The 14,263-nt window shown below is 42.2% G+C and overlaps 1 protein-coding gene across 1 annotated transcript; it reads right to left on the bottom strand.

Moving 5' to 3' along the window:
* Positions 1 to 1,223: 1,223 nt before the first annotated feature.
* LOC309522355 (keratin, type II cytoskeletal 7-like) lies at positions 1,224 to 13,682 on the bottom strand. Its single transcript, XM_082205599.1, has 9 exons — positions 12,916 to 13,682; positions 12,184 to 12,395; positions 11,948 to 12,008; positions 10,392 to 10,487; positions 8,873 to 9,037; positions 7,317 to 7,442; positions 6,084 to 6,304; positions 4,910 to 4,938; positions 1,224 to 3,805 (listed from the first exon to the last, which is right to left on the bottom strand). Exons 1-9 carry the CDS (start codon positions 13,483 to 13,485, stop codon positions 3,036 to 3,038), a joined length of 2,250 nt encoding a protein of 749 aa, XP_082061725.1. The 5' UTR covers positions 13,486 to 13,682; the 3' UTR covers positions 1,224 to 3,035.
* Between the last annotated feature and the right edge of the window lie 581 nt (positions 13,683 to 14,263).

Here is a 14,263-nt window from a genome sequence, read left to right as displayed (position 1 = left end):
ATCCCAGGGGCTTTAAAAACAGCAGTGTGATGCAAGTGGGGCATTAGCACCGCTGAACGCCCGCCCACCCTCCCTAGTTTAGGTAGAGTCGCTTGGCCTTGCTTTGGTTTGGGTCGCCTGTTTTGGAACAGGGGCTGGATAGGAATTTTTCCATTTGGCAGATTGGCTTTAGCCATTTGGTTTTCACCTACCCCTTAGCAAATCGACACAACTTGTAAGGTGGCAGTTAGGCATTGGCTCAGTTGGATTGTGGGGAGGGGAGGTGCGGCCATCACCTGCCCCTCCAGGAACTGGGTATTCCGTTAAAGGAATCTGGGGGTCCTGGATCTTGTCCGAAGTCCACTTGAGGGGCTAGGGACATGCCAGGACCACAGGAACCCTGGGGTGAGCTTAGGTTGGTCCTCATCGACCTAGCTCCCTCGTTTGGTTTACCCCATTTGACGATCAATCTGAGAGGTGGAGCCAGTTATGGTGGGGAGTCAATGCCTAAGCCAATACCACTCACGTGATTGTATTTCAATAAAGTTATGGCCAAAAATTTTGCCCCAAAACTTAAACCAATATAAGCATCCGTGTGTATTTATTTTGGGGGTGGGTCTTGGGGCCTCGGGACGCAACCGAACTTTAAGACTGGAAAACAGCTTTGGATACTCTATTATCCCACCACAAGCATCTTTAGACATCCCAGAACAGTGAATCTTAAATTTTCCTCCCCGCACAGACCACTTGAACATTGCTGGTGCTCTCAGCAAACCAGTTAATAAACTTTTATGGTACTACAAATCAAATATAGCTCATTACCAGACTGTCATACCTGCTTATGAAAACCATGGCTCCCAGATCTGGCTTCCCCTGACCCCTCTGCCCCGGTAATCCAGTCCTGGACAAAACCACCTCAATCGCCATCATAAAATGAAATAAATCAAGTACAGTGGCCAGTTAAGGTGGGTGGTTGTTTTTTTAATGCTCTGAAACTTTTCATGGAATGCCTTAATGGAGCTTGTGGACCACCATTATTCCACAGACCACAATTTGAGGGCCTCTGTCTTGTATCTCTCTATCCAACCAAGATCATCTTATCTTTTGAGCAGAGGCAACTGCTGCAAAAAAGGAAGCAAAATGAAAAATATCTAGCTAAGCCCATGTTTTCTTCCAGTATTTGATTCCATGACACGTCATTAGTAAAAGATCACAAGCAACCATTTGGTTATCCATGCATTTTATTGTAGAGAACAACAGAGACATAGGGATTTATGGCAATGCTGAAAAGCCGAATGCCATGCTGCAACAATTTTACGCACTGAGATGAGAAATAACCACCAACCACAAATATTGTAGGCACAGAACCTGGGAAGAACACTTGAGAAGAACCCCAACCTCAAGTACAGAGCTTGTGTACTCTAATGCATTTTCAATGATGGCAAAAAATGATACATGAAGAAGGCCTTTTGGTCTTACACAATGACCGTCACTTAAATGGAGTGTTCTTGTGATGTTATGAAACGCAACTTTTGAGGGAAACCCATCATTTGCTATGAATGACCATAATTACTACTTATAGGGCATCTAAACATTTCTGTGGTCACTTGTCATGCCATGTAATACAGAATTAACCTGACAGGGGAAGAATGTGGTGCCACAAACTGAATCTTGAAAATAAAGCAAGCCAAGTTTTCCATCTCTTTTTTTGAGGAGCACATCTCTAGTCCTCATGATGACGGGGGAAATTCTCTGATTATGGTTTAACATTCAAAAGCCCTTAGAATATGTGTGTCTTTGGAGGGGAGGTGGTGTTAGTGCTTTGAGTGGTCGAGATGCTGAGCTTCTTATTCTTGGCTCATCTTTCTTGATGGACACTGATCCCTTTACTCTGTCCTTACTTCCTATCTCTACTATTGATCTCCAGTTTTCCCTCACCCACTTTTCACCATTGCAGTCTTTCCCAATAAATTCTATATTCCGCCCCCTATCCATTTTGCACTACAAATCAGTTAGAAATACTATATGAATACTTGTAGATTTTGTGCATTTGGATTTCTGAAGCTGTTTTCTGCTTGAAATATTTTTGCTTTGTATTGCAAAAGAGTCTGTCAATGATGTTGTTGTACCATTTACATTACCAGAGTAAGAGAAGGATATTGTAGTCCAAACATACGGAGGATACAATGAACTAGGAGGGGGGAGCTACACATATCCTTGTATTGGTCAGAACGGTACAGAAGCGAAGGCGTGATAAGAGTCATTTAAAGTTGTCTACATCACAAAGAGAGACTTAAAAAATGAACCAATGCACAAAGCCTTTTTAAAGAGGTACAGGTGAAACTCGAAAAATTAGAATATCGTGGAAAAGTTTATTTCCTTCAGTAATTCCACTTAAAAGGTGAAACTAATATATGAGATAGACTCATGACATGCAAAGCGAGTACATATGTACTGAGTACATATGCAGGCTTCTATTTCTTAGAGGTCCAATATTGCTCCATTTGCAGTCCTTGTTTTGTGGATTTCATTTAATATTCTAATTTTCTGAGATTGTTAATTTGGGGTTTTCATCAGCTGTAGTCCATGATCATCACAATTATAGCAAATAAAGGCTTGACATATCACGCTTTGCATGTCATGAGTCTATCTCATATATTAGTTTCACCTTTTAAGCTGAATTACTGAAATAAATGAACTTTTCCACGATATTCTAATTTTCCGAGTTTCACCTGTACTTTTGAATAAAACAAAAAAAAATATGATTGATTTTATTGAGGGTATGTTTCATGAAGATGTCAGTGTCAAAAATAAAAAAGGAAGAAAAGGTGGGGAAAGTATATGTGACGCAGCAGCAGACACCGTACTTTAAGGAAGAAGTGGATTCATCAGAGTGCAACTACAGAACGGCCCAAGGAAAGGAGGAATGTTGTTTAAAATATTTCATGTGTCACAAAATCCTATAGCAGGGGCAGGGGCCCTGATCACTGCTTCAGGTAGTGCTTGCAGATTGAAAACGACTTGATCCAAAAAATGAGGAGTTTATATGAATCATGTTAAATTGCAGTATTTCTGAAAGGACCTACTGCTCCAGGATAACACACTCCAACATGGGCACCTACTGGTCCAGGATAACACACACCTACAGGAGCACCTATAGCTCCAGGGCAACACACGCCTACAGGAGCACCTATGGCTCTGGGAATACACACACCAACAGGGGCACCTACTCCTACACAGGGTTCCCCCCCAAAGCCAAAACCTCCTAAAGATGGGCCACCTACCCCAGGATGGCAACCCACAACCCCCAGGCCACCTGCAATCCTAGGTCCAAATCCAGCTCCAAATGGGATGACACCAGGTGGTCTATAACCCCCAGACAGGTAGCCTCCATCTGGGCAACCTCCTCCTATACTCCCAGTGGCATGCCCCTTGCTGGCTGATGCTTGCGCACTTCCTGAGCTAAAACCTGCACCTGGGCCACAGTCTACCCCTATGCCAGCTCTTCCTCCTGTTGTGGGACTGTCAACACCTACAGGAGAACTTGGTTTACAAGCAGATGGAGACACATTCTGGGAGCTGTATTGTGTTCCCGAGTAGAGTTCTGCATCTGCAGAGGCATGTCCTGCATCTACATGACTATCTACAGTCCTCGGGTGGTTTCCAGCACTTCTGGAGCTCCTTTTATAGCTCCCATGGCCTCCTACACTATAACCTCCACGATGTCCTTCACTGTGTCCTCCACCGTATCCACCACCTGTAGGACCATGTGCACCTGAAGAAGTAAATCCAGCAGAGCCCTCTGTGTAGGGTGGCTTGAAAACATCTGCAAGGAGGAAACATTCAGAAGTGAGATTGGAACTGACCCAGCCAGAAAGAGCCCTGATTATCCCCTTATCTTTGCAGCATTGTTGTTGCTGAGTTGCCATGAGGTGAAAACTGCGTTGGAAATCTCCCTAGCATTCTCTCTTTCTCTCTGTGTGTGAGTGAATGAATAGCAATGCCTGAATGAAGTGGATTTCATCTGGAGTAGGTCAGTTTGAACCAGATGAGTGCAATGACCTGGAAATCAATAGTTTTCTAAACACAGTTCAGATTACCTCCAACTCAGGTGGGAGTTTAACACAGAGACATGACACCTTCAGTGTTGGCACAATCATTCATTAGCTATCTAAGTGGCCAATATTGGACAAAGTTAATGTAAGAATCAGTTCTAACTCTATGATCCATCAGTGTGCTAACAGAACTGTGCCCTCATTGTTGCAGACTGGGAATTGCCCAAAGAGCAAAAGTGGTTAATGAGGTGGGCTATCTTCCCAGCAGGTGGGCTGTTGCTGCTTACTGGCAGAGGGAAGGTGGTAGGGAGGTTGGTGCAGTGCAAACACACTGGCAGAACAAATTCAGATGCACTACACTGACCTCACTGTCACCTCAGCACATCCCCTTTCCCTCCCAGGAAGCAATAATGACCCGCCTTCTGGAAAGCTACTGTTACAGCTCTGCCCAACCCAACGAATCACTTCTGCCAAAGAGTGCACCATATTGAGATTCCTCGGGATGATAAAGGGAATAGTCTGGTTGATTGCTAGAAATTATTTGGGGAATGCCAAATAATCATCTGGGAAGTCTAGCCAGTGAAGCCTAAAAATGGCTGGGGTTCAGCAGATCTAAGCAGGAGCACAAAGCAAGAACCTGGAGAAGGAGTGAAGTTAGACACACACACACACAGAGAGAGAGAGAGAGAGAGAGAGAGAGAGAGAGAGAGAGAGAGAAGTTGCCATGAGGTGAAAACTGCATTGGAAATCTCCCTAGCATTCTCTCTTTCTCTCTGTGCAGAAAAGTTATAAAGGCAGCAGACATGAAAAAGGAAACAACAAGAGCATGTCGTAAGGTTGCCCAAGCCCAGCACAACCTCATTGGTTTTACTCACCTATAGCAACAGGATTTCCTCTGACTATCCTGTTGTGGAAAAAAGAAAATGCATAATTGCTGTTAGTTTACCTTGATTATGGCTTTGAAGCAGAATCCAGCCAGGCAATTCTGCTGCACATGCCTTTTGCAAATGCAGGGTGGAATATAACATCCCTTCATTTCAATGGAGAGCACACAGTGCATCAAGCCAGATGGAGGGGGTATAAATAATAAATTATTATTATTATTATTATTATTATTATTATTATTATTATTATTATTATTATTATTATTATTATTATATTATTATTATTATTATATTATTATTATATATTATTATTATTATTATATTATTATATATTATTATTATTATATTATTATTATTATATTATTATTATATATTATTATTATTATTATTATTATTATTATTATTATTATTATTATTGCCAGAGGGTCTACAAAAGTCACCAGCACAGCTTCAAATCAGGGTTGCCAACTTGAATAAAATATTGGGGGGGGGCAAGTAAGCCCCTCCCCACATAATTGATCAAATGACAGGGTACACGGACACCATTTGAATGGCAATGCCCATCAACTCCGGGAAAGGGCTGGCCCCTAGGACTTGGCTCCTATACTTCAGATCAGCCTGGATCCAGCTGCTGGCCAGGAACAGAGTCTTTCTCATTCACAATTTGGAATGAGTTGCTAACAGAGATCTGTGTGGACACTTCCCTAGTTGGCCTTCACTGGCAGGCAAAAATGTTTTCAGCTCCATGTCTTCATGACTGACTCAGGAGCAGATAGCATGGTGGGGCGATGCCATTCACCTGGACGTCCTTTAGCCGAGTCACTGCTGCATACTAGGATGAAGACAGGGTGGAAGCTGTGAGGTCAGTACAGTGCAAATGCACCAGCAGGACCACTGGATTGGCTCCACTAGCATGTTTGCACCACATCAGCTTTGTCAACTCCTCACCTCTCTACTTCGCCATCCAAGACTGCAGCAATGACTCAGCCACACATCTTGAGGGCCACTGATGAATTTTGCTTATATCAAAGTTGCTCTTTAATGAAATTGGAGTCAAATCAAAAATAAATAAAGGAGGCTAAAAAAAAAATCTCGGTGCATTTAACTAACTATGTTTAGCATGTTTGCATGTGTGCCCATATATTTTTGTATAATTCACAGTTACCTGTGCTCCTCCCCTTCCAGGAGTGTCTTATATGTAGCAATCTCAATATCCAGAGCCAACTTGGTGTTCAGAAGTTCATGGTAGTCCCTCAGCAAGCCAGCTAGGTCATCCTTGGCCTTCTGCAGGGCTGTCTGCAGCTCAATGTGCTTATCTCGAGCATCCTTAAGAGCACCATCTCCACGGTGCTCAACATCACAAATGGCTGATTGCAAAATATCAACCTGTCAAGCAAAGCAAAGCAAAGCAAAACAAAAATTTGAACTGATTTAAGGGGAAATTCTGTAAGATTATGTGGTGACTAGGGATCGGTGAATCAGCTAATTTCTGTTTCTCATTTCTCTACCATTCAATTCAGAACCATTAACAAAAATGTTAAGTGCTGATTGGAGGGAAAGGATCAAAACCATGAAAGAAGCCACCCATTTAAATCCAGGCAATTCAAAGATGTGGGAGCAGAGTGGCCAAGACAAAAGAAGAAGAAGAAGAAGAAGAAGAAGAAGAAGAAGAAGAAGAAGAAGAAGAAGAAGAAGAAAAAGGAGGAGGAGGAGGAGGAGGAGGAGGAGGAGGAGGAGAAGGAGAAGAAGAAAGGGCTGAATTTTCCCCACTCTGCAAATGACTTAGATTACTTTTTTGGAAGCCATCTTGGGGGCCTGTTGTCATATTTTAAATTCTTGGCTATCAGTAGCAGCACCTGTGGTGGGATGGAACTGACCTCCTGACACTAGTATCAGAGCTGTTTACCTGGGCAGGGCTGGGATGGGGCAGCAGTGAGGTCAAAGTCACATGGTTGCACTGGTGAGAAGACTGGATTGGTGGTGGCATTCCTGATGGTGCAGCTACACAATGCTGGCCTTCCTGACACCCACCCCACTTCATCCAGGGCATAAGCTTTGCTCCACCATTTGCTCTGCTTCTGATATTGATATTGATACGGGTATTGAAACAATGGCAAATAAAATCACCAGTCAGATTTTGGCACAATGCTACTGAGGGCAGCTCAGAAGAGAGGAAAGAGAAGCAGGTCAAACTGACCAAAGAAGCTAGCATTCTCCCCCCACCCCCACCCAAAGTTTCTGTGCTCAGAAAGATCTTCAAGGGGAAAACGTCCTTCAACACTGAAGTTCTCAAGAAATAGTAAGGTGTTTTGGTTTAGTCTGATGTCACTTGTAGATATGGTATGGTTGACCATCTGCTCCCAAATAAAGACATAGCAAGTGACAAATTCTCTCCTACCTGCTTTTTAATAGCATCATTCTCAGACTGCAACTTATTGACCAGCCTGGTCAGATCTGCAATCTCGTGCTGGTTTATCTTCAGATTGTCTGAGTATTTCCCTCTTTGCTCCTGGAGCTCTTGGAACTGGTACCCAGAAAAGAGAAGGATGTTAATAAGAGAATTGTCACCAAGTGAAATCTGAAAGCTCCTCCTTGGGTGAAACATGTGAAGGATGCCTGAGTTTCAGTAAGGTCTACCAAAAGTTTCTGGTGAAGGGGATCTGCATATATGTAGATTGTTATTAGCTATTTACCATTCTGAAAAATAAATCAAATTCCACTTATAACAAAACATATATACGGTACATCTCAAATTATAAGAACAGTATAGAAGCAATAGATATAATAATAATTGGAGAAAATATAAATTATAACTAACAAATATTCCCAGAAAATATTGAAGTGTGAAACTGTTGAGGACTGTGAGAGACTCTGGAGACCAACCATGTCCGTCCATGTTTATAAAACAATGAAATCACACAATACTGCCAAAAAACAATCACATCTACAGTGGTACCTCGGGTTACATACGCTTCAGGTTACATAGGCTTCAGGTTACAGACTCCGCTAACCCAGAAATATTACTTCGAGTTAAGAACTTTGCTTCAGGATGAGAACAGAAATCGTGCAGCAGTGGCAGTGGGAGGCCCCATTAGCTAAAGTGGTGCTTCAGGTTAAGAACAGTTTCAGGTTAAGAACAGACCTCCGGAACGAATTAAGTACTTAACCTGAGGTACCACTGTACACTGGTTACCAGCTTGCTCCCCCCCCAAAAAAAGGATCACTTAGAATGAGATTTGGATGTTTCTCCTTGAGCAAAATATGAAAATACATTTGAGGAAAGGTTTAAGGTTGCTTTTTCTTAAAAAAAGCTACTTCTTTTAAAAAAGCACTACTTCACAGTAGTGGGATGGAGGGCTCCCCCACTTCAAAATTGGAGTGCACTTGCAGTACGTTTGGTTCACTACCACCTTTTAATGCCTCTACATTATCAATATATGCACACTGAAAAATTGTGACCAAAAATGCAATCTTGATGAAATATTAAGTATAGTCAGGGCTTTCTTTCCGTTGGAACTCACCGGAACTCAGTTCTGGCACCTCTCAAGTGGACACCATTGCCATTCAAAGAGGACGAGGGAGATGTTCATGGTGAGTTCTAACACCTCTATTCTAGAAAAATAGTACTGAGTATAGTGTCTTGCTGATGTGCACATGCCCTCTTTCACATTGGTTAAGACAAAAAGCAAAAAGGTTCTTTGACCCAGACATATTCAGGACCCTGTGCAGATTTCAGAAATAAAAGCTAGAACAATGAACTTCTGTAATGCATTGGTTCCACTTCAGAAACATGGTCAACCTAATTTGGAATTTCATAAGTTTATATGAGCTAAATTTTGGAAGCCTTCCTAGACTTGCATCCAGTAGTTTTCCCTTTATCATGACAGTAAATGTGTAGTCTCAAAAGCTGCCTGCTCTCCCAGTTCAGTGCAATGCACCTCTGTCCTGGCTTACCCTGTTTTCATACAAAGCATTGACTTCTTCTTTGCTCCTCTGGGCGATGCTCTGATACCAGGCCTCAACATTTCTGATGATACAGTCAACATCCAAGCCTCGATTGTTGTCCATTTGCAAGAGGATATTTGTGTCACAGACATGGCCATCCAACTGTGCTAATTCCTGCAATTCACAGAAAGTCTGCATGTGAACGAGAAATCAAGGAATCTAACACCTCTAGGTTTAGTTTCTAAAAAACGAAAGAGTTAAAGTAAATTGGCAGATGGCACCCACTATTCTAGAAGCTCTGACCTAATGAATATAGGCTCAACAGATATGAATTGCACAAGCACTCTGCATTGGACTCAAAGGTAGTGGTGGTAGTATTTGGGGGGTATTTTAAAAAATGTGTTTTTATTTATTTTCCAATATCATTCCAATAGCAGCCTCATTATAACAATACCGTCATAGTTCATGTTATGTTTGCTTCATGTTACGTTTTTTCAGGTTGCGTCCCGCGGCGACCCAGAAGTACTGGAAAGGGTTACTTCTGGGTTTTGCCGCTCATGCATGTGCAGTAGTGCTAAATCACGCTTCACGCATGCGCACAAGCACCAAATCGCACAGCACATTTGCGCAGATATGGCGCTTCAGGTTGTGGGCTTTTCACATTGTGAACGGGACTCAGGAACGGATCCTGTTTGCAACCAGAGGTACTGCTGTACCAATTTTATCCAATTAATATAATTATTCAAATGTCAAATTATACAATTTAATCAAACTGTGTGCTAGATTTGATGCTTTCGTTCTTCTACATTTTTTCTGCATTCCAAAATCTTAATAATTCCTTATATAACAGCTACAATCTTGGGATTTCATTTGTGTTGGTACATTAGGTAATTTATAAAATTTCAAGTGAGGAACTCTAACTGCAATCCTTATTCTTTCCTGTGTGTGATGTTTTCCCATCCATATATGGTGTTATATCTTTCATTCCTACGACTGTTGATGGTTCCCGTCATGCCCTGGGAGAAGCGGTTATCTCACAGTTTCCAGAAGTCACTGCATCACTTCGTCCTGTAATTTGGCTTCCAGTAAACAAACCGTCTTTGCCATTTTTCCAGCCTAGGAAGAAGTCTGAATCCAGACTGCAAATAGTTAATCCAAAAGCTTCTATTCTTGCAGCTGGTAGACTCCTTTCCTCCCTGCCACTGATTTATGGACAATGATCCTTATCTCAAAAATATTCCTTTGTGGATAACTGAGGTCACAGGTTCCCCAGCCCTGATCTAAAGGGTACTCACTTACGGTAGTTTCTATTTTGTCTGCACATATCAATCACCTCTGACACAACTATTCACCATTTTCATGGGACACTACCTTTCCACTGTGAGTAGTAATTCACCGAGGAAAATGCACTCTCATTCTTTACTTCAAACAAACCTCAGGCCTGTCTTCATAGCATAAAGGGCTATGAATTATGTTTACACATAATTCAGTCCATGAGTCTCTATATCCAAGACTGAATCATACTTACCTCCAAATAAACACATCTGCGGAATTCAAATTCCCGTCTCAGCAAATCCACTTTCCCCTCCAGTTCTGTCTTGCGTAGTGCGAGAGAGTCTACATCCTAAAGAAGATGGAACTGCTAATTAAACTTGAACAATTGCTGAGATAATAATGACAAGGCCAGCTGCAGGTTGGAAATGTTCAGAACAAGTAACTAAATATTCAGAACAGACAACTGCATATGCCCAACTGCAAGTCCATGAAGCAAGAAGATAAACAAAGATGCTCTCTATTATGACTGAAATACACATAAGCCTTCAAGAAATGACAGACCCAAGAATTAGAGTGGGAATAAATACACACCCACCTTGTTCATGGTGAATATTCTCAGGGTTCATGAATATTCAACAGGTATTTGATGCTTGGCAATCCAGAATAAACAGATGCAGTACATGTGGTGACCATTTTGCATAAGGGTTCCATTCCTGACCCCCACACGTGTCGCTGAAGGATACATAGGCTTGCCCTGCCCCCCCTTTCCACCCCGCCCACTTTTCAGGCCAATTCCAGGTCATGTACCAATCTGCATGTCAATCGGATGCACATAAAATGGCCACTGCCTGTAACTGGTAAGCACTAACAGTAAAAGCAATTGACAGTACCTGACACATAGCATTGATTATCTGACCATCTTTCATGGCAAACAAACAGAGCCTTTGTCATTATCTGAACAGACAGGCAGAAAGTAAACAGTATTTTAAAGAGTTTTTAAAATTTGCAAAAATATAGTTTCGGAGAGACCCTAATCTAGACTCAGGGGCCAACATAGAGAGGCTAGGCCTGATGGCTCCATCTGACCAAAGACTTGGACCCAAAGGTTCTTACATGAGCAAAAAAGCTTTTGCAAGGTTTTCCCTACAAATTGCTCTGATTTTTTCATCCTGCTGCAACCCCCTAACCCATACCCAATCCCTTGCAGGGTGTCCTCACCCTTGGGAACAGATTTTTCTGGGGGTGCAGGAGGTTGGGGTGGTAGAAAAGTCAGAAGCACTATTCTATGAAGAGTTCTGTTTGCTCTTGTCTGGATCCAACCCAAAGAGACTTGTGTGGAGAGGCTGGAGAAAGGCAGCTTAGGCCTCTGGAGCAATTTCCCATTTCCTGGCTTTTGGCCCTGACATCCTCAGGAAATAACTCTGGCCAGGTCAAAAGGTATCTATCTGCAAGGTGCTGAGACTCATCTGGCAGATGGCATTCTGAGGGTGACACATAGGTGCCAACTCCCTGGGGCTCTGGTGCACCCACAAAATTCCCCATGGGTGCATGGCACCCATGGCCCTTGTCATCCATGGTTGCATGACCAAGCTGACACTCCTGGGATGACGTGAGAGATTTCCTGCTCAGACGGACACCTGCCACGTGGGAAATGGCAAAGTTCAAGTCAAAGTGCAAGTCAAATTGCTGGCAGGGGCTCAGTGTTGCCCCCAGGACACTGATGTAAATAAATGAAGGACTTAATTTGCAGTGAGACTCTATGCTCCATATGAAAACCACTGAATCTGAACACCAATCTGAAAACCTTACCTTCTTGAGTAGTACAAATTCATTTTCTGCTGTTGTACGCCTTTTGAATTCCTCTTCATATCTGTTGGAACATGAAGGGAGAGCTCTGTGCAACTCAAAATCACCTTTCTGTACCCCATATAGTAAGGTGCACAAGAGCCCTGTTCAGATGTTCAAAGATGTCCCTCCCATATTTAATAATAATAATAATAATAATAATAATAATAATAATAATATATGCTTAAAATGCAAATTACTTGCACTTCAGTTCTTCTACCAGTTGTTGGATAGCAGCCTCTTCACTTGCTAGGTGTTGCCTTTCATTCAGTAAACAGTCTAGCTCCTTCTTCATGTTGCAAAGGAAACTTTCATAGAACGGTTCAAGGTTTTTCTTTGCCGGTGTGACATGCTCTTGCAGGAGGCTCCACTTTGTTTCAAGAACCTTGTTCTGCTGCTCTAGGGTTCGTACCTGTTTCAAAACAAAGAAACACCCAAATGATACCCAAATTAAGTCAATCGGAAAACAAACCAAAGAGAAAACCTACTTTCAGAACAGGCATTTAAATTGCTTTTTGTGTGTATTGCATTTAAAGAATAAAGGAACCCTGTTGGATTTGTCCAAAGAGCTATTTGACCAGCTCTGGGAAGTACAGAAGCAAAATATGAGCATTATAGCATTGCCCCATTGTTTTTTCCTCTTGATTCTGGAGGCAGAATATATAACATAGCGACTCTGTCAGTTGCTAGTGAAAACTTTATCCTTCATGAATTTGTCTAATCGCTTGAGATAACTCTCTTTTATAATTCATTTCAGCCTCTACAAATGTATATAATCATATGGGCAACCATGTGCACACAGTTCGATCCGATTGGTTGCTTGCATGATGATGCAGAGCCATTTTTCAAGTGATCCGAACTAAAAGTGCCCATGTTGTGGGCCTGATTGGTCTTCTTACTTTGAGTTAAGTCAAAAACATTTGTCTTCTCACCTTATCAATGAAGCCAGCAAACTGGTTGTTGAGGTTCTTCATCTCTTCTCTCTCATGATTTCGTACGACATGTTCCTGTGGATCAACTCCCAGATGTAAAGGCTTCAGGAGCTTCTCGTTGATCCTGACTCCATGGATGCCATCCCCCCTGAAGTTAGAATATCCTGGGAAAGGCCCGTCACTTTCATCAGGGTCAGAATTTCTGTAGGCGTAATGAATCACCCTGGGACGATTCCCCATCCTGCCATAGCCACCAAAAGATCCAGGACCATAGCCACCAAAAGATCCAGGACCATAGCCACCAAAAGATCCAGGACCATAGCCACCAAAAGATCCAGGACCATAGCCACCAAAAGATCCAGGACCATAGCCACCATAAGAAATTATTCTGCCTCCGCCCAAGTTAGAAAGACTTTGGCTGCTGAAGCCACGGACCCCATATCCATTTCTGACTGGATAGCGTACAGAGGCGACATATGTCCTGTGCCCGCCTAGTCCACACACAGCAGACGCCGAACTGAATCCCCTTCCTCCCGTGAAGGTCCTTGCAGCAGACATGTGATGAGTCATTGCAGCAAGCTGGGATAGGCTAGTTCCAAGACAGCAGGTGCAGCAGAAGCAAAGTGGAGAGAGGAATCCTCTGGCACAATACCTGAAAGCCAACTCTTATATACAGCTGAGGAGTTGGCCTTGATTGGTCTAACATTTTAATTTTGGAGCATGCATGGGTTTGGCCTGCCTCAGGCCCAGGAATGCCCTTCGATGTACAGAACATAATGGTGAATGCAAACCTAAGAAATAATGAGAATTTTTAAAGGAATTGCTTTGTTTGCAAGCTTGGCTTGTAGGATATTACATTTGAGAATCATTTCCCACAAATGCATTAATTACACTTTAGACAGAAAATTATTTAAGGGAGTCTTCCTCTTTCGTTGACCACAGCCAATAACATTCTGCAGAGTTGCAAGTCAAGGCTGTGCTTTTAGGATCTTAATTTTCTTGTTACTGTCCCTTTTTTCTTTGAGCAACAGATGGAACTCATGTTTGCTGCTTCTTTGCCATCCATCAAATAATAGCTATCCTCAAACTTTGTTTATACAAAGGATAAATTTAAATGTGATTTACCACTCCTATTTGAAGAAATGGAGACTTAATAAATGCACAGATGTGTCAAGTACTCAATAGAAATGCACATAGAATTGTGGACTAGGGAAAAGATGGATTCGTATGGCCCAGTTTTATTTACTAAGCTCTATTGATTTCAGTGAGACAAAAATGAGTGTCACAATGTGACTAAAGCAGCAATCTGTTCTTCTGTGAAAGTTCCATTATGCACAGCTTTGTGCCA

Source organism: Podarcis vaucheri (assembly GCF_965113315.1).
Source record: "Podarcis vaucheri genome assembly, chromosome: 2".
Taxonomy (NCBI): domain Eukaryota; kingdom Metazoa; phylum Chordata; class Lepidosauria; order Squamata; family Lacertidae; genus Podarcis; species Podarcis vaucheri.
Note: the sequence above shows the minus strand (reverse complement) of the source record. Positions and strands in the feature narration are given on the sequence as shown.